The sequence below is a fragment of the Electrophorus electricus genome, chromosome 12 (genome assembly GCF_041902795.1).
Source record: "Electrophorus electricus isolate QZ-2024a chromosome 12, ASM4190279v1, whole genome shotgun sequence".
NCBI classification, from domain to species: Eukaryota; Metazoa; Chordata; class Actinopteri; order Gymnotiformes; family Gymnotidae; genus Electrophorus; species Electrophorus electricus.
In genome coordinates, this window is record NC_137508.1 from 19,816,868 (window position 1) to 19,844,463 (window position 27,596).

The 27,596-nt window shown below is 35.7% G+C and overlaps 1 protein-coding gene across 4 annotated transcripts; it reads left to right on the forward strand.

Moving 5' to 3' along the window:
- The first annotated feature begins 332 nt into the window (after positions 1–332).
- Positions 333–27,596, forward strand: eif2ak2 (eukaryotic translation initiation factor 2-alpha kinase 2). 4 transcript variants are annotated; one of them, XM_035531538.2, is made up of 20 exons: positions 333–540; positions 631–865; positions 1,377–1,518; positions 2,823–2,965; positions 3,066–3,198; positions 3,288–3,340; positions 3,494–3,643; positions 3,727–3,859; positions 3,968–4,023; positions 4,132–4,246; positions 8,129–8,169; positions 8,248–8,290; positions 8,435–8,517; positions 10,732–10,851; positions 10,947–11,072; positions 20,055–20,259; positions 22,853–22,996; positions 23,130–23,231; positions 24,420–24,482; positions 26,167–27,596. In XM_035531538.2, exons 2-20 carry the CDS (start codon positions 753–755, stop codon positions 26,293–26,295), a joined length of 2,094 nt encoding a protein of 697 aa, XP_035387431.1. In that variant the 5' UTR covers positions 333–540; positions 631–752; the 3' UTR covers positions 26,296–27,596. The 4 variants fall into 4 exon arrangements, with proteins under 4 accessions (XP_035387431.1, XP_035387430.1, XP_081580627.1 ...); XM_035531537.2 differs by having other exon boundaries at positions 333–865; XM_081724501.1 differs by lacking the exon at positions 24,420–24,482 and having other exon boundaries at positions 333–865.

Here is a 27,596-nt window from a genome sequence, read left to right on the forward strand (position 1 = left end):
CTGTCCAATCTGGCTGGCATCTTGCGCCTGAGTAGCAGGAGGGTCTACCTATTGACTACCTATCTATCTATTGACCAAGTTTCAAATTGCACAATTTGTTTTAAGTGAGAAAAAGAATAAGAAAAATCCTAACAAAAGCAAACGAGTTCCAAGTACAATAAGTACTAAAGTGCTTGGACCCTTAAAATACCACCAATTACAATAGGGTTCGAAGCACTACGTGCCCCATACTATGTGCCTGGAACCTAAAAAACGTTTCACTGCTATGATTTCTCCTAACCACTAGGTGTCAATCTGTTCTGGTTTCGGCTTTCAACGTTCCAGTGCTTCGAAGCTTTTACATAATCGCGAAGTGGCCGGAAAAACTTCATGAGCCTTCTTTTTTAAGATCAAATGTTCTAGCGACGAGCGCGTTATCCATTCTGCAGAAACCTCGCTTATTTCAGACAAGCCTGTTGCCTTCCTAGTTCCTACATTAAGAAGATATCACACATATTTCACGCGTTGGTCGTCTAGATAGCAGTGGTGTAACGCAGTCTGGTAATCGAAACTTAAAGAGCCCATTTTTCATGTGAATCGAAAGAAACACACGTAAATGAATGTAAAATGCGTTTTGTTTTGTTTTCTCAGAGTACACAGAGTACCTGGCGATGAATGAGCCTATGTCAGACAGGTTTATGTTCCGGAAAACGTTCCTTTAATTTGCAGTCATTTGTCATCTACGGAAAGTTTTTGTTCAGCTTCTCTGGCTAATGGAAGCAGGACCAGGACGTTACGTTGCTTTGCTTAATGAACTCGCACAGAAAAAATGTTGGACTGTGGAATATCAGGAGGTGAACACAGAAGGGCCAGATCACTCTAAAACGTAAGTTATAGTGACGTTAACTCAGGAGTCTGTTCTACATGTTAGTATCATTACAGTATAAAAATGAACTTTGCTTTGACTCATTCACATGTTAAAACTAAACTCTCGACTATCCATACAGCACAGTCACTAATGAGCTAGGGTAATTTTGATTTGCTATAGGCTACATGATTTATTTGCGATCTTACAAATTATGTAGGCCTACTAGTCAAAAATACGATCAACGTCCACTTTATTAGACAGCTACACTACAACAATGTTATGTACACCTGTCTTATGAATTCTTATGAATTACTGTTCCTTTAGCTTTACATGGTCCTGTATTAGAAACTGAACAGTGATTAATAGAATAATAAGAATAGCTGAAGGATGGCTAACACAAATGGAAGCAGGTAGATAAATACACATCATTAATAAAGTGTTGGATAAATGCACATCATTAATAAAGATGGTGAGTAAATGTCTGTGTTCACTGAGTTTGACATTTGTTTCATGATTCTTTTTCCTCTAGATATACTACAAGGGCAGTTGTAAAGACCAATTCTGGAACCAGGATTTTTCCTGATGCTTCTGGGCGGAACAAGAGAGAAGCTAAGCAAAATGCTGCAAAGAATGCCTTTTGCTGTTTGGAAAAGGAGGAACCTGTTAATTCAGTAAGATAATTCATGTCATTAGCACGTAGTAGGCCTACATACTCTAAATTCTAACTTTGTAACCTTTCAACCTTTTCAAAATTTGCAAAAGGAGAAAACATAGTTTATTTTAATTAGTAGTCCAATAAGTATTTTGCAGAATAAGTCAAGATAATATGCAATATTAAAAATAAGATATTAAGTAAAAAGTATGAGTTAATAATTTAGAAATTATATGTAGCACTGATATTTTTGTTAAAATAGCAAGTTATTAATGTGAAGTAAGATATCTCAAATTGACATAGCACAGAAGATTGTGGTTCAGGGCTTTCTTAGACAACACTTTTACAATTTTTACCCAAGAAATGTATTTCTGAAAATCTTTATTTGTCTAAATTGTATTTTCCACCACATTCAATTTAAGCTGTCCTGGGTCTTTTACTGCAATATAACCATAATATGCTCAATGGATTCAGAAAATTCTTAATTATCAAAAACATTTTCATCTTTCAGCATATGGAACATAAACCAAACTAATTCCACAAGGTGTGGCCTTATTTGTTATAAATATGTAGAAACCCTTTAAAAGAAAAACAAAAAAACTGTATTATAATTTATCTCTTTGTTTTTATGCCTAGAACTTCACTTCCCTGCACTTCTTTTGGTTCTTCTGTTATCCAGTCAAGCATTCACAAACTAAGGCCTTTAAATGGTTGGGGATAAAGAAAAACTTGTTGTTAACAGTAGGGTTTTTTAAATTTCTGTTCATCCATATTATTCTTTTCCATCCCTTTATGGTGTAAATGCATTGAAGACGGGGTCACATTCAATTCATCTATTTTCATTGTAATTTTTTGTTTCATCAAGAAAGTAATTTTAAGTCATTTTTTTCCCCTTCTTTTTTCCTTCAATAAGCTTGGGTCTCAAAATAAATGGTGTCCTTATTACACAAATTAGAGGCACCGTGCTAGTTATCACATTGTGCAGTTTATTTAAAAGAGAATACGTACATTTGCTGGGTTGCAATGAGATGTACTCCCTCAAAATTTTATTTCATGACTTCTGGGAGGTGTTACAAATATATAAAAATAAATGTAGACACACCAAAAAAAGTTGCTATTTAAAATGACATTCTGACCCTCTGCCAATGTACCTAAGGTTTTTTAGACAGTTTTGCCAAAGCTGGTGTTAAATTTTCATTTATTATCAAAAATCAATAACTTGGACATTTGTAATCATGTAGAAATATTTTGTTCTTAAAAAGGAGTAATAAGTGTACAAAATGTAAATTAATCTTGCATATTTTTATATATGTATATTTGCAGGCAAGAGCATATTGCTCATCTGACAGCTTTCCAAAATTGACTCAACCCAACTACACTTGTTGGCTTAATGAATATGCTCAAAAGAACAAAATATTTTTCAAGACTAAGGAAAAAACCGTCATGAATCCAGACTTGAATGCTCAGCAAGTATCACGATCTTTACAAATTTACTTTGTTGGGTTACCACATTCTAGTAGAGTTCTCTTTTTGTGGTGAATATTGTGGATTTTTTTTTCCCCTCAGATTTTCATATGCTTGTCAGTATGTATGTGGTGATAGAGAATTCCCAGAAGCTGTTGGCAAAGGAAAGAAAGAGACGAAGGAGGCAGCAGCTAAATTAGTTCATGAAGAACTTTTTAAGGAACAGAAAACGGTGGTAAAGTGGAAATGTTTTTTAAAGCTTATTTATATTTAGAGCCATTGAAGGTTTTTTGGCTGTTTTTGACATTCAAATTAATATTAAAGGTCAGTGATGAAAATGGTAATGGAGTACAAAATCCAAATATCTCATGCCTTGGGTAAGTATTGTGTTTATTACCTGTCTTGATCTGTAACACCTTAAACAACTCTACACAAAATATCCTAAACATTTAGGCTATATTACACTAGTTAAAAATGTGGGTCATTTTCTTTAATTTTGTTTCCCTTCTGTGTTTTCTGTGTTCTTTAAGCTCTACTCTGAGACATCTAAACCTGAGCTCATATGAGAGCACTAAAGCAGACCAGAATTTCAAAGGGATTATCAATCAGTTTTGCCAAAAGGCTAATTTAGTCCATGATTTTAAATTGGTGGGAAAAAGAGGGCCTGCACACGATCCTGAGTAAGTCCTGAAATGCTGTGTACACTAATGAATGTTTATCTCTGACTACATTTAGTATGAATAATAATATTTTTTTCTACCAGATTTGTGTTCACAGTTGTTATAAACAAAAAAGTATACCCTGAAGGACGGGGAAAGACTGCAAAAGAGGCACAACAGAATGCAGCTCAGCAGGCTTGCTGTCAAATTATCAAGGAGTCTCGCTCGAACAGTCAGGTATAAATACTAATTTATTGTGTTTATTAAAAAGGTTAATTCAGTTTCACTTTGAAATAGGTTATATTGTTACAGAGCATATAATCTTTTTCCAAATTTTGTTCACAGAATTCAAATCAATCAACTAGTCTTGAAGATAATTCATCATCTCAAACCTCAAATACGTATGTTATCCAAAAGAATGCTCAGCATTGTCCAAGGAATTAATATGTAATTCAAAATTAGAAAGCATTAGTTCTACTTGTAACTGTTTTGTTTTGTTCTTTACCTAGTGAGCTTGATGATGATGATTTCAGTTCATCAAAGAGTATTTCTAAAAACCAGAACACAAGTGAGTCTATTGTCTTCAGACACTCTTCTGTTGAAAAGCAAAACGTCATGAGCCCTGTAAGTAGTATGTTTGGTACACTTTAATTTAAAAACATGGGAAAGGGAGTTTTTCTTATTATTATTCTCATTCTCCACATAAACCTTACTGTACAGACTAAATCGTAGTCATAGAGAAATTAAACTTGGTAAATAAGTCCAACCTTGTAGAAGCTACATAAGCAATCAACCAGTTGGCCTGAAGGGAGTGCCAAAGTGCAACATTAAACATTTAGTGCCATAAATTCTAAATCGTGAGTTATAGGCTCAAAATGATTTTTCAAAATAAATCCTTGGCTTCTCTTGAATTCCAAAATGCTCTGCCTATTAATCTCTGCCATGTGCTTATTTGTTTTTTTCTAATTTGAATAATACACCAGACCTAATTTTGTGAACTACTCCTAGGTGTTTCTTCAGCTCTGCACAAAATAGATCTGTGTCAAAATATACCTAAATTTAAACTTGAATTATTATCAAAAACATTTTTACAGTTGCATACAATCCGGCTGTCATATGTCAATGAATGGTTTGGGTGGAGCTTCATTTACTTAAACATATGAATCTCCACAGTGCTTTCATCAATCTTCAAGAAGTTTGATAGGCTCATAGGTTTTCTGTGTATTTAAAAATTATTGGCACCTTTAAAATTGTAAGAAATAATTGGATTTCAATCATGTGATGCTCATTTGTATTAAAAGTCACCTGTGGCAAATAATAAGTACTGGCAATATAGCAGGCACACTTGCTGCCAGTTTAAATGGAGAAACATTTATTCAATCTGTTTCTGTGTGTACAATGTTGAGCATGGAGAAAAGAAAGAAGAGCAAAGAATTTTCTGATAATGTCAGGACCAAAATTTTGAAAAAGCATGGACAATCTCAGTTCTATCCCCAGTGATTGTAATGTTCCTGTGTCCACTGTCTACAATGTAAGTAAGAAGTTTACAGCCTATGACACTGTAGCCAGCCTGGATTCCCTGGATGTGAATGCAAGATTACAGTGAAGGAATGTTTAAATGGTGGATAAAGAACATCAAATAATTTCTAAGCAAATTAAAGCTGACCTTGAATGTGTACAGGGTACAGATGATAATGGCTACAGATATGTTGCCATCTGAATGAAATGAGATGCTGTGTTAGGTGACCGAGGAGGACCCTACTGTTGACACAGAGACATAAAAAAGCCAGAATTCCAGAATATAGCAGAGGACATTCTGGGAGAATGTCCTGTGGACAGATGATTCCAAAATAAAGCTTTTTGTAAAGTACACCATTGTACCATTTCCAGAAAATGAAATAAGGTCTTCAAAGAAAAAAGAACACTACGGTCCATACGGTCATTAATTGTGGAGTTTCACATGCTTTGGTGTTGATTTGCTGCTCCTGGCACTTCCTGCCTTGATTCTGCATAGCATCATGAAATCTGAAGTTAACCTAAGATTTTTGGGGTGCAGTGTAGGACCTTGTGTGAGACCTTATTCTGGCAGGACAATGACTCAAAGCATACTTTAAAAAGCAACTAGAAATGATTTAAGCCAAAGTGCTGAAGAGTTCTGAAGTAGGCAGCAATGAGTCCAGATCTAAATCCCACAAAACACAAGATCTTAAAACATCAAGTGGGAAATTCACCCATCAAATGTGTGAGACCTGGATCAGGTGCAAGAAGAGTGGTCCAAGATACCAGTAGATAGGTGTAAGAAAGTCATTCATGGTTACAGGAATAGCTTGATTTCAGTTATTGTTTCCAAAGGGTGTGCTACCTAATATTAAGTTGAGGGTCCCAATAATTTTGTCCAGATCATGTCTAGAGTTTTGTGTGGAACTATATTAGATTTGATTTCTTAGCTTTTTTGTGCTGTTCTGATGGAAAATAGGAAATTTTTTTTATTACATTACAATTACAAAAGTACTCAATGTCTTCTTTTCCACTGTAGAGCCAAACAGTTACTAAGGCCATGTTAAGCTTAAGTTGTTTCGGAATCCCAGGGGGGAACCAGTGTTGTGCTGGAAATCTGCAACATGGAGCAATAGTGAGGCAGATGCAAATGCTGAGAGTAGCGAGAATTATTAAGGGCAAATCCATGATCAGAGTCATAAAAACAGCCCAAGGTCAGAGAACAAGTATGTGAAGAACTGGGATATATATAACAAACAAACATAATATGCATATGTGACCTATATTACAAGTAAAACACAGTAATGGAAGGCTACAAGGAAATAGACGAAACAACATGCAAACACAGAACACTGACAGAACAAACAAAACCAAGGCAAGAGCACAACAGGCAAGAACATCAGATACAGGCAGGGCTTGTACACAGAACAAGACAGAACAAATGACCAACAGGGAAACACTAGAAACATGGGGTATAATTACAGAGGTTAACAGGATCAGGGTTGTCAAGGAGACCAGGACGCTAGGAGGGGACCAACCTTGACAGTACCCCCTAGGAACTGGATGAGACACAGGAACAGACAGACCAGGAGCAGAACACTGGGCGAGATGTGGAACCAGCACAGGAACAGGAACCAGCAGAACCAGTGGCAAAAACAGGAGCAGGAGGAACATGGGCAGACAAAGGAGCAGGCCTAGAAACAAACAGCAGACACAGAAACAGATCCAGAAACAGACACAGAGGACGAAAGGGAACAAAGAACAGACACGGGCACAGAAAACAAAACAGGAACAGAACAAGACCCGGGGTGACAACAGGAGCATGAACTGGCGACACCAAAGACCAGCACATAAGTGGACACGAGTGGAATGTGGAATAGAAGAAACATGAACACGCCGAGGACGAAAAATAGACTGACAGGGAGAACTAGGAGGCACACCAAAAATGAAGCTGAATGAGGGACGATGGAGGGAAAAACAGGACTAGACAACAAACGCAACATAGACTAAGCAACAGAACACGAAAAAAAAACAGACACAGGCAGAGGAACAAAGATACAAACAGGCACTAGGACAGAAACAGAAGCAGAGACAAACAAATACAGGCACAGAAAGAGACAAAGGCAGAACAATGGGTGCATAAACAAAACCAGGGGAAATTGTGTTGTGTTGACAGGTTCTCAACATAATTTTGTTAGTTGTTTTCGCTGAACCACTTTGCTTGCTTCATGCATCTAACAAGATGGAGTTGTTTTGATTGTTAATGTTTTTATATTTGCAAATCACGTGCAAAGGATATTATTCAAATGTACATCACAGACAATGAGAGAGAATACAACACAGAAGTTTAGGGTCACAGTTTCTCCATCTGGCATCATGGTTGATGTGGCTTTTATCACCTTATGCTTTTTTGGTTTTGTTTTTGCTTTGAGCTCCTTTTGTCTGGGTCTGTGTTCTCTGCCCCCTTGTTGTACTCACCTGTGATTCATTCTGTTCACCTCGTCATTTATCAGCTCTCTTGTTTTCCTGACTTTTGACTATATGCTTCCTTGTTTCCCATAGTTGCTATCCAGCATTGCGTTTTTCCAGCTGTACTATTTGTAGTTTTGTTCACACCATCTTTTGGCTGTTAAAAATATATTTCGCATGTTAGGGTTTGGTTTGTGTAGGTTAATTTTTGTGTCTTTTTTTCTGGAATATTGTTTTCTTTTTTGATCTTTTCCATTTCTTTGTTTTTCCAATTTTAACATGGACTATAGTTAAGTCAACTTTGTATAAATAAAGTAGCTTTACAAACATATGGGACCAGATCCCTCAAGAGCAAGCTGATGGCAACAATGGCAAGAAAAGAGGCTAATGTGTTTTATTAGTTTAGTAAGCATTATGTTGGCTATAAAAGAGGACCAAACTTTCTAAGTACTTTGGCAGAGCAATGCATTTAATTATTTATTTTTACTGGAAATACTGATGCTATGATGATTATATTTTAATATATTGACATATGTTTAGGTATCAGAACTACGCCCTTTGGATACAAGGCCAAAACGAAAGTAAGCACTTACAACTAAAAAGGCATTTTTTTGTGATCCACAGTCCCAATAAATAAGTCTTATTCTTTTTTATTTTAGACTAGCACCAAATTTCCAAATTTCACCAGGCAGGAGTAAAGAGGTATTATTGATTATAAAAAATAATAATAACCTGTTTATAAAATGAATTACTTGTGTTATCAATAAACAAAGCATGTTTAGTCAGTTTTGAATTCATTACATTTTATTACTTTTTTTATTCATCCCCTGACCCCAATCCTATAAGGAGGCACCCAGTATGAATGCTCAGAACCTGGCGAAGCCCTCAACAAAGGCAAATTCAGCCTTCAACCAATCTGATAAATCAAGGTGAAGTATATCTAGATTATTTTTATTTCAAGGTCACAAATTAGTTAGATATTTTGTGTCTATATACATTTCATTGTATTATTTTGTGTGTAATATTACTTTACATTAATATTTGAGACTCAAGGTTAAAAAAATCAAAATGTAATTCAGTAAAATTATTGGGAATTCAGGTTTACATTAGTGTGTGTGATGTTCACAATTAATGTTCAGAATTAATTCGATTAATTAGAATTATTGTTTTAACACAATTTTATTTTATATTTATATTTTATATAAGTTGCAGCATAACAAATTTATTCCAGCACTTTTGATGCAAACACCTGGTAGAATGGGAGCAATGTGACAAACTATGGGATGAAAACAGTAATGGCAGCTGCCCTCAGACATCAAAAGCTTCCACAAAAAAACACCTAACATTAGCTATATCGTATTCTAGCACTGACGTATGACACAAACTCTTTGGTGGCAAGATGCAGTATTTTATATCATGAAAGACATGGAAAGTAGTTTCAGTTTACTCTGTTGAGAGACACTTAAACCCAGATTTGAGCTGTCCAGCCACAAACACTATGTGGATATCGCATTATCCCATCTGTATACTTCTACATGTGAAAGACTTTCTACATTTGGCTTCCAGTAGCTACACACATCAGAATTAAAACCTTGACTACTCTCTTGCCTACAAAGCCAAAAATGGAACAGCCCCCCCAATATATCATGTCAGTGGTCAAAGCCTGATTCATACTTTGAGTACTTTGAACCTCAAGTACGGCTTGGCTTGAAATACCATGCTTCAAGTCTCATGGAAGACAAGCATCGAGACCATTTGCTGTCCTGGCTCCTAGATGGTGGAATGAACTTCCGCTTGCTGTCCAGACAGCAGAGTCCCTTGCAGTCTTCAAACGCAGACTGAAGACCCATCTATTCGTGGAATATTTAAATGACCAGTGACACTGCTCCTATGTTGACTTAACTGAAACTGTTACTTTATTGTAGGGTATTGTTTATTACACCGATGTTGACTAACAAACTAGTACTTAGTGTATATTGCACTTATCTTTGTCTAAGCTAGAGCTTATGTATTTTGTACTTCTAGGCATCAGCATTGATCCCTGTATTTCTACAGTATTCTAGTTCATTGGTATTTTGAACTCTAACCTACTCTACTGCCTAGGATGAATTCTGGGAATAAATGTAAATGTAAATGAAAGAGTAGTGGAGAAGTTGGAGAAAATGTTTTATAGTACAAATGGAGTGTGTGAATAAAGCTAAAAGTCCTTTACAAGAGTTGCATCGTTCTGGACAACTTGCATTAAAAAAAGAAGGTGGAGGGTATCACAAAGCAAGTCATTTGCAGAGTTGATGTCTCTTCTGTCTGACTTAAAGACAAGTGAGCATAGCACTGCTGTTATGATGCAACCAGCAAGCAATCAACCATCGGAATATCAAGAAGAAGGTCTATTTCTGTTTTTCTTTGTGGTTATTCTGTATTCAAAATTAAAATGTATATTGATCACATGAAATGGCACAAATTCCACGAACAGTGTATTGATACAAATGTCAACAACAGGATGGTTTGTTTTATAAACTTTGTTTTAAAATTTAAAATATCAGTCTTTTAAAAAATATTTTCCACTGTATTATACCAAATTATGTTAACAAGTACATTCACTGGTAAATTATATTTGCATCAATTCTAAGAGTCATTGTAATTATAATGGTTATAACCATGGTTTTAGACTACTGTAGGGCCTTTTCAAAAAATACTTCCATATTATAGGTTATTTTCAGTATTTCTGTTGTTGATTTTGTAACGGTGATGATTAAGATTATTAAGGCATATCCAGAGTCAGTGTCGTTATAACGGTCCAGGGTTGTAGAGCCTACATGGAAATTACAGATTTTGGACAATGAACAACCAAGACACAGGCAACAAGACAGGGTTTAAATACATGAACTAATGAGACAAACAAGACACAGGTGCAAATAATGAAAACAGTGAAAACCAAAACAAGGACTGGAATGGGAATGAAGAAAGTGAAACAACAATATGAGACAGGGACATTAGGAGGGTGGCCAATCGTGACAGATTTGTTTATCTTACTTATATGGCCAATTATGCAATAGAGGTTGTATTTTTTTTTTCTTTTAAGAAGGATGGATGGATGGATGGATAAATCTTCACTTGCCACAATTTGCTTATGTTTTCTGTAGGTTTTTAGAAGAATTTGATTCAATAACACGAATTGGCAAAGGAGGCTTTGGTTGTGTTTTTAAGGCTGAACGAAAACTTGAAAAGAAATATTATGCTGTTAAGATGGTGAAGTATACAGAGTAAGTACATAATGTAACTAATTTTCACTGTCATTATAATTTTATATTTTTCTGTTCTTTTATTTTAATGTGTTTATGTGCTAAAAAATCCACAGGAAAGCCCGCAGAGAGGTGGATGCTTTGGCAAGTCTTGATCACACCAACATAGTGCGATACTACACCGCATGGATTGAGGACACTGCATACAGTGATGAAGCCTCAGACAGCTCCAGCACTTCAAAGTAATTCATTACACAAGTTGAAAATTAGTTTTCCTACATCAGCTCACTTTACAGAAGCCCTCATCCACATAACTTTTTAAGGCACTATCATTCCTTAACATAGCTAAGTGTTATTATTTCTCAATATCTAACAATTTAATCTAATTTTTTCAAAGCAGTAATTTTTCATATCCTGCAATTTCCATGTAATATCTGATTATGTCAACATTACCCGATTATTTCACATTAATATCACAAAAACTCATATATTTCAATCTGGCCAGGCTACAGAACCTACAGTTTTCACAAAGTTTACTGCTGCTGTTTTTTTAAGATCCTTTTGTCAGACACTCATTTAGTATGCTGTAGCTCAGGGCATGGTAGCTCATTGGTAAGGTACTTGCCTTGTAATCAAAAGGTTGCTGGTTCAAGCCCCACTGGTACCAAGTTGGCACTGTTAGGCCCCTGAGCAAGGCTCTTAACCCTCAATTGCTCAAGTTGTACTCAGTTGTAATTGTAAGTTGCTTTGGATAAAAGTGTTTTCTAAATTATATGAATGTATAGTGAAGTACAATTATAAGCATTTCACAAGTTGTTGTTTTTTTTTTTTTTTTACTTTTTATTGACAAATACATCCACTTTAAGCTTAATAGACTTAATATTTACCTTCTTTTTCAAGACTTCTGCAATTTGCCTTGGTATGCTGGATATCAGCTTCTGGGCAAAATCTTGACTTAGGCAACCCATTCTTGCCTGATCAGTGCTTGGAGTTGATCACAGTTCCTGTGTTTTTGTTTGTTCACCCTATTTTTGAGGATTGACCACAGGTTCTCAATGGGATTGAGATCTGGGGAGTTTCCTGGCCATGGACCCAAAATTTCAATGTTTTGTTCACCGAGCCACTTGGTTATTACTTTTGCCTTGTGACATGGTGCTCTGTCATGCTGGAAAAAGCATTGTTCATAGTTAATTCATTGTAAATAGTATGTCACCTAAAATATTTGGTATGATTGTAGATTATGAAATTGCACATCTAAACAAGTTGTAATATAATTTCCAATATAAGGTTTGAAAAAGATGAAAGGGTTCTACAACTTTATTATATTTATTATATTATTATTATTATATCCCCAAATGCAACATGAAAAATGACCACTAAATGGTCTGAATAGTGTTCTACAGATAAAGTGTGTCCTAACCCTATAAATAAACAATAATATACCCTGATCAGCCATAACATTGAACCACTGACAGGTGAAGTGTATAACATTGACTATCTCCTTACAATGGCACCTGTCAAGGTGTGGCATATGTTAAGCAGCAAGTGAACAATCAGCTCTTGGAGTTGATGTGTTGGAAGCAGGTCAAATGGGCAAGTGTAAGGATCTAAGCAACTTTGACAAGAGCCAAATTGTGATAGCTAGACAACTGGGTCAGAGTATCTCTATAGCGGCATGTATCGTGTTCTGGTATTCAATGATTAGTTTTTTTAAAACTTGTCAGATTGGTATAAACAATTGATGCAAGTTGAGAATCATCAAAGTGTATTTGAACAACATTTGCATATAGTAACTGTTCTAATGATAAAACGGAGCTATAGAAGCTATTGTGCTATAACCTGACCCTCAGTAATGGAACTTTTTAAAAATGTAGCCATACATTTAAATGACAGTATTGTTTGCTTCAGCATATAGTCATACATTTATTTAAATGTTTTTTTTTGATGGTGTGATGAGTGCTGGGCAGGGTGCAAGTGCAAGTTAGTTTTATTTAGTTACGAAAGTAAACTTGCCTCTTGCATCTATTGCTTTATTTGATTGGGCTTTATATGCCTGGGCAGTGGTAGCTCAGTGGTTAAGCTACTTAAAGTAGCAATTGGAAGGTTGCCAGTTCAAGACCTGAGCAAGGTCCTTAACCCTCAGTTGCTTGAGTATTCAGACATGGGTTGCTTTGAATAAAAGTGTCAACTAAATGCCATAAATTAAAGAATTTAAATAAACCATAACAACAGGCATGTGTTTACTTTGACACCAGTGTGTGTTGTTATATCACAGCTGTTACCTTGGGAACTTTATTGTAAAAACCAGCAACATGCATTTTTATGAAGAAAAATAGCTTAGTGACAGATACTACTGTCTGATGAAGAGAGCAGCATAAGAGGACATATTCTAGTGGTCTGTGATGTTCTGTAGATTAGCCTGTCTCTTTATACAGTTCTAAGTGTTGGGGGTTATCAATAGGTGAGAAATGCTGATTCATTAAAAACTGTTTGAGCAGTGAGATCAGGAGCAAACTGTAGAGAGCCGATGGTAATAGAGGTACCAGCAGGATTAATACAGTAAAGGGGTTAGATAAAGAGGAATTAGGTTAGATAGGATTTGACAGAAGAAGAAAGGCCTATAATCACACAGTGGAGTACAGATGGCTCTGACTGCTATGTGCTCATTCAATCTGGAAAACACTTTAGTGTTTTGTATGTTTAACATTTTTTTCAATAAATGATGAGCATAACAGTTGTAGCATACATTGTAGAAGCCAGTTTGCAAGTAGCTTGTTCAGACAGCAGTCCTCCTTTTGCCACTGCTGTGGTACTTATTGGTAATAATTTTTCTGCAAGTGGTTGTTTTTGTCTATGAATATAGAAATGGCCTTTTTTGTAGACCCAGTGACATCTATCCACAATTAAGTGCTCTACGATTTTTATTGTATGCACTGGAATGATCCTTATCCAAAGAGTCGATAAATTTGCAATGGTTATTGGTATTGAGTTGTCTTAGTATGTGCCTCATCCAGAGAATCAAAGTGTCAACCTATTAACATTTCAAAGGGAGAGAGCAGGCAAATTAGGATGGACCTCAAACACAAGATTTCTGCATGTGGGCAACATTTACAGCTTCTTTCTTAAATGTTCCATTCACAAAGAACCACCCTAATGTGACCACCATAACTGCATTAATCTAGATATACACATTAGATAAACAATTAATGTTGTGTTTGGTTTAAGATTGTTGCTCCTTAGAGGTGTTACATTAGTTTAAGATTGTTCCTGGCTTGAGTGGTGATGCATGGGAAATAGCATATTCACTACTAGTAGGGATCAAGTTGGTACTGCTCTTAGGGATGTATATTGCTGTATTTTATAACTATCTCCAAAATGTGTGACTTTTCCAATGTTGATTGGTATGAAATTGGCAGGATGGGCCCATCTTGGTATTTTCCCTGTCAATAAGATCACCTGCTACTGTGCCATAGCCAGTTGGGAGCACTTCTACCTTTTTTTCATTACCAGGGCATTTTCCTTCCTGCTTCAGTTCAAATAATGAATATATGAAATCTGCTGGTAAAATGCACAGGTTACATGGGTCTAGCTTTCTATCTCATTCTTACACTACAGGTCCGTCCAAGGTTACATCAGACTAACTGCAGCACACATAATCAAAACAACATATAATGCAAACAATCAAAAATGTTAGTGTTCAGCTTCAGGTGCCTACATGTCTTGTTCCATCCGATGTTGCAACCACCTGGATTTGTCATCATCTATAGGACAAAACAGTTGACTCATTAAATCCATTAACAAACTTGGCAGAATTACTGTTTCTCCTGGACCTCTCAAATTTTGTCTCCCCCAAACTTACTGCCATAGTATATACACAACCAGTTTTTAGGTCTGGAAGCTATATGTTCGAGTTGTTATAGGTCAAATATTTTGTTCCTGGGGTCTGTCTCAGCAACCTGACTGGTAGCTTTCTTTGCCCATTAATCTGCCCATTTATTATTTGGGGGGATCTGTATTCATGGTGCATTCCTTTCTTTTAATCATTGCTAATCTAGCATGACAATGGCATGACACAGCAATCCACTCACTTGCCCAGTCCTCCATGTACTTGAGACACTGAACACCTAGGCCATTCCACACTTTTAAAACATAATACACCCCAAGTAATCTGTGCTCTCCTCATCCATGGCTGCTGACTTGTACTTTTAGCTACTTCATATAATTCCTTCACATCTACCCTTCATTTACAGCCTTTAAAACCAAATTCAACAAGCAAGGACATGGCAGGCTTGGCTACAAAGCCCCTAGTACCATCTCTACAGGCCTTATATACACCCACCAACCATGTTCTCTCACCTCAGCCACAAAATATACATATTTACATTTACAACATTTAGCTGCTTTTATCCAAAGCGACTTACAATTCTGACTGAGCACAACTTGAGCAATTGAGGGTTAAGGGCCTTGCTCAGGGGCCAACAGTGGCAACCTGGCTGTGGTGTGTCTTGAACTGGCAACCTTCTGATTACTAGTCAAGTACCTTTTTGAAAATATTTCAGCTTCTTTTTGAATGATTCAACTACTGCATCCTCAAATTATTATTATTATTATTATTATTATTATTATTATTATTATTTCATTTACATAGCACCTTTCTCAAACTCAAGGTCGCTTTACAAATATGGCTTTTTTTCCAAATGGAATTGTTAACTCTCTTACATTTACATTTACGGCATTTAGCAGATGCCCTTATCCAGAGCGACTTACAAAAGTTGCTCTTAAATAAGCTATCTGCTTACTTTTATGGTACAACACCATAAGCGGCTAACATCATATCCGGTTAAAGCAATGCACTGTGGGACTTGTAGGTAACCTCTATGTGCTTATTGTCAAAGAAACATGCTAATGAGCTAAGCACTTGATTGCGTCTTCATGTACATCATCCCTGTGACAAACTAACCTTCCATTCCAAGGAAATATACTTCAACACCGGCTCATAATTTACAACTGCTTAAACATTTTTTCATCATCCCAATAATTAACTCGTTTATGCCAAGATCAGAATACATGATTTTTTCTTTTTTTTCCACAATGGTAACTCTGACAGATTAGGTAATCATAAATGGCATAAATTCTTGCACATTCACGTCCTTGCTCATGTTTGTAAGTCAACTGGGAGGAAAGTAAAGAAATTGGCTACAGAAGAACTGTGTGAGGTGCAGGCGATTTTGTATTCAGAAAGAAAATTAAAAGAGAATTATTGTGGACACATTCCTGAACACGAAATGGCTGTCTATTCTTCAAAGGTAACTTGTGTTAACATGTGAGGAAGTCAAAGTCAAATGTATTTATATAGCACTTTTTACAACAGTTGTTGTCACAAAGCAGCTTTACAAATGTCAGAGTCCAAGCCTCCAGTGAACAAGCCAAGGGCAACAGTGGCAAGGTAAAACTCCCTAGAACATGAGGAAGAAACCTTGAGAAGAACCAAGACTCAAAGGGAGGCCCATCCTCCTCTGACAAACAACGGACACTACAATAACAACAATGTGAACAATAAGGAGCAGAATAAGTTGTAAGAGAGAGGGGAAAAAAGAAGAAACAAGTAATCAATGTCTAGTCCGGTTTTCTAGATGTCCTAGTCTGGTTTTGACAGTGTGCACATGTCCGAAACCCATCGTGCATGAGAACGTTTTTCAGTGGCAACAGAGAAGTTGTTGGTTGGGGTGGAGGTGTGGTGGGATACAGCAGGGGGCACCTGGGGGTGGTGGGAGGAGCCATGACAGCTGAGATAGGTTGAAGCTCAGTAATAGTATGACATCAGGCATAGGTGTACCTCAGCAGAAAGAGAGAATAGATTATTAGGCATGTCCAGGTTTGAGGGTATGTAGATTAGGGAACTGTAATGTGCAAACATGGACATCTAGCTATGACTGCACAGCTAAAAGGATAGAGCCAGAAGGAGACACAGGCATGAGGGCACACTGGAACATCAGCACTCTTCCGCTCTCAGTCAACAAACTTGAGTGACAAAAGAGAGGTGACGTGACAACATCCCAGTTTACCATAACTCTCAGTGCCCATTGAGGGCACCCTGGAATATCATATTGTTTATGAATAGAAGGCTACTGCCATACTCTCTTAAATTCTGTGGTTGCATTGGGCCATAACTATTTTCTTTGAGTGATTTTCCTTCACACCTATTGATCACTTGGTGTTAAGATGCCTCTGGCATGACTGACAGCTTTTTCAACAAATTGTGCTTCCTCAGCTGAAAATGTAGCCAGCTCACTTGCCTTGAGTGGTCATCTACTGATTGAGTGAGGGCAATGCACAAAACAATAGACCAACTTTAGATAAGCTATTTTAGTGGATAATTTGATTACCAATACATTTGCCCATCAAGGAAAGGAAGAGGTTTACTTTTGCTGAAGTTTGTGTGGAGTTGTTTGGGTGCAATGATGAGCTAGAAACTGAGAGTAATCGTACAATAACTGCTAGCATGGACTATGAGACAGGACACATTTGCATGTTCGATCGATGTGTAACCTGGACATTTCGTAAGTGTAAATGACTTGTGCATAAGAGAAGGCATACCATATATTTATATTATTGTAGTATTTACAGTATTTTCCCCAACATAATCTTTTAGCCTGTTAGCAATGAAGCTAATATGCCTTAGCTAGTTGCTAAACATTACCCACCTTGTGGTGTATAATATAGCATGTTGGGATGTCTTAATAATTTTGCACACTCTTGAAATATAGTGCACACTCTTGATTTGTATTGTATTTGGAGAGGTTTTGTGACATTGTGGTTTTTACTCCATGTGACCAAGAGGACACGTAGTGGAAAATGCTGTGTAGTTCCTGAATACAATCATCTATATTCTCAAAATTTTATTTTGTCTGACAAGACCCTGGTGAACCTAAGCTGAATGCTTCAATTTGAATCCTGAATGACCATTGAGCTATATGTACAAAATCAGATAACTAGTATTAAAGTGTAGAAATATAAATCATATAAAAATGGTTTACTTTAATGGTTAAAGTGACTTTATCATCTTTATCTGAGGTTAACCAAGGTTAACTAGGCCGTTTTTAGACATTGCACTATACTGATTTTTTAAATATAGTAATCCTGCATGGAAGCACCTGCACTGCAATTTGTGTGTATTGTCTAAGACCATTTTTGTCAGTATATTCATTAAGATTTTGTAGCCAAGTGTCAACCATTCCATATTCCGAGTGTACCTAATTTAATCACATATTTTTCTTACAATTAATACCTATTAAATAACAAACAGGCCTTTTTGTTAGACATGCATGGCATGGGAACTATAGAAACTACAAAGAAATAGAGATCATGACGATCAGTGTTACAACCTGGTGTGGTTTAAAATGCTTGGCAGTTTTTGTACTGAATCAAAATAATGAAATACCAAGACCAAATTATGAGTTAATTATATAAAAAAAGGTATAAAGTCACAGCAGTATGATATGTTGACATAAGATATGATGAAAATAAGGATTACTAATTTGGGAAAAAAAACAAAAAAACAGACATTAGTTAAGTACTTTTATTTATTTATTTATTTATTTATTTATTTTTACCCGTGAAAGCCAGAGAGGACACAAAGAGGCATGAACATGCCTAAGAGAACCTGAGAATGATCTATTCCCCTCCCTGAGTAATGGTTAAAAACATCAACACTCAGGAACAAAGAGTAAATTAAGGAGTGGTGCAGTTAAGGAGTTAAGTTGGATTAAGAAGTTAAGAAGTAGTTATGGTCAACCCAGAAAAGAAGTTAGAACCTCTTGTGAGAAGAATTAAGTACTCAGAATAGAGTTTGGTCTCCTTTGTATCATGTTTCCCAAAGGCCTTGCCTTGTGTCATTAAAAATAATAGAAAGAGGGGGAATAAAACAAATAGGTGATGGTATTTGGTTATAAGACATATGTCTTTTAACTATAACAGATGGGATCAGTTACCTTAATCCACCTGAACCATTTGGTCCACATAGAGCAGATGTTCTTATAACTACTATAAAGCAGACAATTATATGTAATAAAGCAGTTACATTTTCCCATAAGTATACAACTTAAAAACAGAGTTGATTACTGAGGGAGATAGAAGAGCATAGAAGAGAGATATAGAGAAAGGTAGAAAGCATGATTACTACACATGTATGTTACTGTACTCTTTTTAATAATGCAAATAATCTTCTCTTTGCTATACTTGAGATGACTGGTAATCACTAAGTAATGCATGTACAAAGGTTAATATGCAAACACTAGAATAATAGGGTTAAGGCATGGATATAATGGTTTCATGACTGGCTGAAATAACCAGACAATAGAAAGGTTCAGTGATGAGAGCTTAGTTAGTCTTCATCCCAAATTGAGCGTGTTGAGCTTATGTATATAACGATATATTGTTTTCCATACATGGTTAACATCCATATAGTCACTGAGGGTTGCTGTGGATCCATTGTCCACATAGTCCATCTGAAGTATCACCTTGTTAAAAACAAGGGAAAGCTCTAATTAAACAATCAAAAATCATCTTCCATACATGATCAAGGTTTTGTTGCGATCCTCGTGAGAAGACCCTTCACAAGTAGAACATTACATTCCTGCATTCTTTCAGTAACACGTTATTTTATAACTTATCCTTTATCTAAGTATTCTGGCTCTGTGAAGTTATCCAGATGAGGTATTTTATGACATTGTTGCCCCCAATTCAGGACAGGGGGTCGTGTGTCCTGGTAAGGGAAAGGAGTACCCTTTTAGTGGAGCCAAAAGTGTTCTGGTATTTGTCAAACAATGTCTCTCAGAGTGGGTGTGATGAGGTGTCTCAGGGCTGAGGGTTCGATCGCTTCAGGGGGCAGCTAATGGTATTTCAGAGCCTCTTGATAAGGAGACTTTCTTTGAGGGGTGTTGGGGTACCTTAGGTTTAATTGAAGGAGCGTGCTGCAGCATCCACTACACTGGCATGAATTACAAATTTGAAATAAAAAGGCTGGAAAAAAAGTGTCAAAAAAAATACTATGTTGAAATAATGAGTTAGTAATTTGAAATAATATCAATAAGATAAATCATAATAAATTGAAATAATTACATAGGACTTTTGCATAGAGTTTCTGTATTACCTAATATAGGATTTGAATAAATAAATACATAAAAATCTATTTTTATTGACTTTTTTTTTTTTTTTTTTTTAAGTTCAGGCAGTGGTTCAGTACCGAAGTTCCTCTATATTCAGATTGAGTTCTGTGAGGGGAAAACTCTGTCTGTGTGGATTGAGGAAAGGAATTCTCAACGAAAACAAAACACAAAACGGAGGCAGGAAGCAACACAGATCATGAAACAGGTCCTGGAGGCAGTGAAATATGTCCATTCCAAGAAACTTATTCACAGAGACCTCAAGGTAGGCAACTCACTAACTTCTCTATTGATTTTCGGTGTCTTTTTGATAAATTGGATTGGCAAAATTATGCTTTTATTTATTTGTTTTATTATTTTTCTACAAAAGTTTCTAAGAAGTATTTCATCTTCCCTCTTTTTAAAATAGAACCACCAAACCTTTCAGAAACCTTTTGTTTAATACCTGAAAGAGGTGCTTTTTAGATCAGCATTACATATGCTCCCTTTCCCAGTACACTTGTACAGGACATTTTTTCAAACTGGTCTTATGTTAGTCACAATAGAAGTTACTCATAGACTAACCACTAACAACGAAGCTATCACAAAACAGAATAATGAATATTACATTTCATATTAGAGATGGTGAAGTACACAAGCTAGCGCTTACCAATTTACTGTCAATAGGTATCAATGGGGAGATGTGTCTATTATAAAAAATTTTCCTCAACATCATTTGTCTCAGGGCAAGGTAGAATCTGAAATTGTTCTTGAGACCATCTGAGTGTGATGCCTCCTTCTGAGGTAACTAAAAACTGAAACGGATTTATTGAATATAAAGAATCTATTCAAATAGAACAAAACAGTCCTTTTTCAGCATGCTCAAATAAAATCTGCACTCAGATTGGCTAAAAAGAAAAAACGAGACATTCCCTTCTTGTCCAGTATCCCTCCAATAAATGAACATACTTTGAATATTTTTATATGATGAAAGCTGAAGGCAGCAAACACAACCATTGCCCTAACAGCTCATTAACCACGAGCATGCTCGCAATGCCCTCCACGGCACCATCCCACTTCTGACACCGTTTGTGATGAAGGCTGAAAGCAAGTAACCATATCCAGATTTTGAATCCAGGCCCAACAGGTGGTAAACATGCGCCCAGACCACCAGGCCAAATAACCAGCTCTCTGGCATAGCAACCAGAGCACCCATTTCACCTGTCTGAAGTGACGAGCCCCATCACATTACTTTCTCTCCTTCAGGGGGTGATCATCACCTAACTGCAAATTTGCATTTACACCTGCTTGCTGAGTCACATTACCATGTGCACACTCAATAATGAGTCACATTACCATGCTATACCCAATAATAACCTGCAATTATCCTTAAAGGTACCATTTTGAATTACTCAACAACTAATAATCTGTCCACACAGTTCAGTTCCAAATGGTGCACTTCCTGTCCTACAGTCCACAAATGTGCATTCATGGGAGGAGTGTGGGGCTGTTGGAGAACCCATTTCTCATTCTCTATGAACCCTTTCTGTGGCCTTCAGTGAGGAGTTACAATATCCTATTTTGAATAAGACTATAATTTGATATTAATTAACAATAATTTTAGGCTAGTAGCTCCAGTGGTCTTGACTTCAGCGCTATTGAGCTAAGTATAACAATTCAACAGCTTATTAAACTGGACTTCATGCCGATGGCCCTCATCTAACTTTCAATCATTCCTCCTTTCTCTTATAGAAACCTGTTTATTTTGATGCTATCTGAAAAGAATTTCAAGAAAAAGTCATCAAAGCTAGAATGAAGATTCCACCACTATCACAAAAAATACAAAACTTTAATTCATACCCTGTTTAGCCTTATGTCCATTCTTTCCTTCCTCCACCATTCAATATAAATCCTTTGATTTTTATACTCCTTGAATTGAATTTGTATTTATTGATATACTGATAGTCAGTTACCATATTCATAGTTTGTATTTTGCATGAATGGGTTTTGGCAACCCAGCATAAAGTTGATAACAAACTTTACTTTCTAGTTTCATTCACTACTTTTTATTTAATGTTATTAGTGTACTAATATCAGGATGTTCATATCACAAAGTTCAGTGTCTTGCATTAAGTGCTACTACTTATGAAGTCAAAGGGGTGTATTCAAAAGACATTCAGAGGCATTACAAAGGTTGGGTGAAAATGCAATTTAAATAGGCTGATGAGAATAATAATAATAAGAAGAATGAGAATAATAAGATTTATAATAAGTATGAAAAATAACAACAAAGTGCTTTGCTTTGCAATCTATTTAATAAATGCAGAAAAAACAGGTGGTACTAAGCAAGTTATATGAGCAAGTTAATGAATGACCAACATTTTACCAGTCAGACAACAGTAAAGAACAATGGGAAAAGACACCACTTGAAAATAATATGTGCTTGTATCAATACACAGAAGTCAGTTAGGACATTGTGTTTCAGTACCATGAAGTTAGGTACAACAGGAAAAAAAGCAACAAAACCCTCCCAGTGCATAAGACTACATTTCTTTTTTAACAGACAGTAGTATAGTTTGTTCCATCTAGTGTCTTAGAGTACCCCCCTGAGGTACAGCCTGTATTTACTGTAAGCAAAAAAAGCACTCATCTGTGCATCTCATCTATCCACCCCTTCCTTTCATTCATCCCTTTAGCCTCCAAAAGGAACCCACTGATTGTCATGACATTGTCGTGACACCTGTATTTTATAGCACTACACTTGACATAGTAACAGTCTTTTCACACATATGAAAATAGAGACTAAACCATTTCTTAAATTCACACTGTTATTGTTTCTGCTTTACAAGCAACTCATAAGGTATTTTCATTTTCACCAGCCTGCAAACATTATGTTTGGACATGAGGGAGGAGTGAAAGTGGTGGACTTTGGACTTGTTGCTGCAGAAGATGCAGACAACGATGGAGGTCTACTGGAACGGACTAACAGGACAGGAACCCGTTCTTACATGAGCCCAGAACAAGTATGTAATTTGCATAATAATTCCCCAGTGTGTACATTATGTACAGTATGTATATTCAGATTTCTTTTGTAAAAAAAACAAAACAAAAAAAAACAACAAAGATTGTGAATTGTGCTCCCTTTTATTTGACTAGATGAACCAATCCTCCTATGACAGAAAGGTGGATATTTTTGCTTTAGGCCTTATTTACTTTGAGCTGCTTTGGCACCTTGGAACAGTGAATGAAAAGCAAAAGGTTAGTGAAATTAAATAACTCTGTTATTGTGTAATATTTCTTAAAATACATAAAAACATTACATTTCATTTAAGCATTTATTTAAACCTGCACTGTTCAAGTCTGGGAAATTGCTGACCTCTCTGATGGAAATGTCATTGCATGAAACATGTGGGTTGTGCTGCGTTCCATTTCTGAGTTGATTTATCTGATGATTACGAGTGCATTCACTTCAAGGAGTATTCCAAAAGAACTGATCAGAACTCAGTGATGGAAAGTACTCTCAGTTCATAAGTGAATGTTTGTGTTTTTCATCATATCCTAATCACTATGATGTTGGATTTGCATTTGAGACCTTTTTGAGATGTGTGAGAACAACTCATATTAACCAAATTCTAGGTTAAGCTTTAGATATAATTAACAATGTGTATTTAGGTTGCTATCATAAGTATAGTGTACAGTTTAGCTAGGAAAAGGTACTGTTCTATAGAAAGCTATGCCAAAATAATATGTATTTGCTGTGCTTTTAAACTAGCCTTTTTGGTTTAATATCCATTGCTTCACATTATCTGCTATTAGCTGTCTGCATTTCTGTACAAAGTTAGGTAATAGAATTTTACATGATCCAGTGGCCCAATGTAACCCCAAGAAACATCAGTCAGGTGTAAAGGTTGTCAGTCAGCCATCCATTCAGTCTGTCTCTACCAGCCCCACACTCTCATCAGTGTAAACCCAACACTTCACCTTACCTGAGTCCTAACACCTGGCTCTTTTGTTGCTCTCCCTTACAATGTCTCCATATTCAGCAGTATCTCTCTCTTTCCAATCATTAACTTTCATTGCTTCATAATTCAATATTATGAGCCACCCCCCCCCACTAATGTTACCTATTGAGCATGACCTCTTTTTTGTGCATGAACATGTGCTGTTAATATGTAAATATCTAAATAGATCTAATATGTAATATACATATCTAATATATAAGTCCAACCTGACAGCTCTGACTTTTGAATGAATACTTCATACCTTACAGGGTAACTTGCAGAAGCATAAGGACACTGTATTTTAGCAGATGTTTTTTACTCTTGACTTTTTTTCAATTTTAACAAACAAATCTTACATAGTGCCACAATAAGGTGTCCTAAATATCAGTTGCATTTATGATATCATTAAAAACACTTACCATTAAAAATCTAACATCATTTTTAGATCTGGGCAAATATAAGAAACAAGGACCTTCCAAAAACATTCCACGAGATGTTTGGTTTGGAGGTTAGTGTGTCTTTTTCTTGTCAGAAGGAATTATTATTATTTCTGCATTATGTTGATGCTCAAAATATTACACTCTATGCATAATTTACACAGTGTGTACAAAATATTTCTATGGTGTCTGATTAGTTGTGAGTTGTAATATTATTTTGGGCCCATATTCATGATCATAAATATGGAGCTAGAAAGAGAACAGGAAGAATTATGAAGGAGAGTAACAACAGGCCACAACCACCTCAGCCAAGTATACACATACACACACACCTAGTTGGTTCACCACCAGATCAGGCAAACTAATAAGCTAATGTATATGAAAAGTTCAGGGACTGAAAGAATAAATAGACAGGATGTGGAGGTTAATAACAATATTATCCCAGAAGTGATCGGAGCACATGGGGTTGTGACCTCCAAGCTGAAGGAATGGCTTCAATAGATGCCAGGGAGGACATCATCAGTCTCAGTCCAGATGAGTTTAATCCTAGGAACAGTGAAAATATTGCTCCACACCCTCACGCTTTATAGGGCTGGGTACGTCTGGCACAAGGCATATAGTGTAGTATACTCTTGTATAAGATGTAGAGGTAGTAAAAATTTCTCTGATATGCACAAGGTTTCCAGAGAGATGGGACATTTTAGACAGAGTTCCCTCAAACAACAAAGACCGTGTTGGGTGTGAAGAACAAAAAAGTGGCCAAAGTACCATCAAAAATAGACCACTGAGGTATAAAAATTATCTGAATTTATGAATCCAATCCTTTTGGAAAGACAGATCAGAATTTGGCACAAGAAATGTATCTGTGAAGTTATTCTGTTCGAATATGTGGTCTGTTTGGTGTCAAGGTAAACAGGTGGTGGCAGTGTGATAATGTGGGGAATGTATAATTTAGTATAATTTAGAATGTATAAACTAAAAAATTAAAGAACATCTGTACAGCTGGTGTATCTGAAAATTATTGTTGATCAAGTTAATCCTTTCATATGTGGAAGGACACTATCATACCATTGTACCATGTCACAAGGTACGTATAATGGCTGGAACATAGAATCATGACGGCCATCTTTACTGCTCCAGTGCCATGAGGTATCAACCCCATTAAGCCTCTTTGGAATGGGGTAGAAAGGCCTATTTTGATCCACACTGTGCAACATACAATTTGTAACTGTGCAGTACACTAATTTCCACATTGTACAACATTTGTACACAACATCTTGTGGAATCTATGTCCAGGTGGATTCATGCCATTCTGGAAGATAAAGGAGTTGTATCATTCTACCAGAATGGTATACCTAATAAACTGACAAATCAATACATATAATTGTCATATATTCTTCTTGAATTAGGCACACATAATTATTTACACAGTATATTTTAATATAAGTTGATATACTTACATTAAATATTCAGCTAATACATAATTTTGTGCTGTCAGGGTGTTACACATGCTATAGCCAGTAAAGCTATACAATAAATTGTATTACAACTCACAACATACATTGTGGCCTCCTTTAGAGTTTTATATAAACTGTTTTGTATGTTCTGAGCATTATTGTAATTTATATTTAAATGATCTTGGTTGTACAAAACAGCTTGTCTTTTTTTGCTGCTAAATTGTGCATTGTGCAGAATAACTTAAAGGTTGCACATGTAATTTTATGTAATCTGTTTGCCAATGTTGATGTAAAACAGCACAAGCTAATTCAAAAAATGCTGTCCTGCAATCCTGAGGAACGACCAGATGCCATCGAATTGTTTTCACAGCTGGAAAAAAACACAATAGTGGACCATAACGTACAACAAGAAAATAGGACATACTGATGAACAATACTGTAGAATATTTGAAGAATTCTAGACTTGTGCTAAATATACACATATAGTAATATTATTTTATATGATAATATTAATATCATACAAAGTGATTAAGAAAAAAAATAGGTCATATGGTAAATGCTGATCATTTGTATTTTCCAAATCATGGAACACAATTCACTTCATATCAGAGAAGCAGTTTTGTAAACATACAAATCAAATGATTTAAACAATTTTACTTTTTTGATTAATCTGATTTTGTTATTTCCTCTATACTGTAAAAATGTGTCTAATAGTTACTTAAAAACTTCTGGAAATTCGGACTCGTATAATTGAATAGGTTTTAATTACAAAAATCTTAATTAAAATGTTTTGAATGTGAATTAAATTTAAGCAAAAATGTTAATTAAAAAAAGTTAAAAAGTGTTAATGTTGAATTTAGTAATAAATGTTGAATTACTACAAGTATATTAATATATAGAGCTAATATATATTAATAATATTATTACTATTAATATATATTAATAATATTCAGTAAGTATCTGATCAAAATTAATTTATATTCACTAAATACATTTTAAATTTTATTTAAATTTACTAAATCTGGGAGAAACTGATTAATATTTATTCAATATTTAAGGAAAATGTATTTAGATGTACTAAATATCAGGAGAAAATTGATTTTATTGTCTATATATCTGGGTGAAATTGATATAGGCATACTAAAATGTCTGGATTAAAAAAAATTGGATTCACTAAATAAAAATTATGTAAACTCAAATTTTATCATAAAAGAATTGTGTAAATTCAAGTTTTAATTGGTTTATACTGAATTATTTTATTACTATTGAAGACTTGCTGCTTGTCACGGTTGGCCCTCCCCTGGCGTCGCGGTTCCAACACCTACATTGCCTTCCTTTGTATTGGTTTGCTTCCTGGTTCTCATTCCATGTGCTTCTTTTTTTTTTCTTTTTTTTTTTTCTGTTCTCCCCCCTCATTTGTTTTTCCCAGCCTATCATTGGTTTCAACTGTTCTTGGTTTATTTCCTCATTAGTCCTTGTTAGTTCTGTTACTTAAGCCCTTGGTTTCCCCTGTTATGTTGCTGGTCATGGTACAAGCCCTTGCTGTGTTTGTTGCACTAAAGGCCATGTAATGTTATTTCCTGTTTCCTTTTTGTTCTGTCTTTTTCTATCTGATTGTCATCATGTATTGTGGTTATGTTTCTGGTTCTGTTTCCTCTGGTGTTTGACCTTGACTGTTTTCCTGACCCTGACTATGGATTTGCTTATAATAAATCTCACTATATCCAG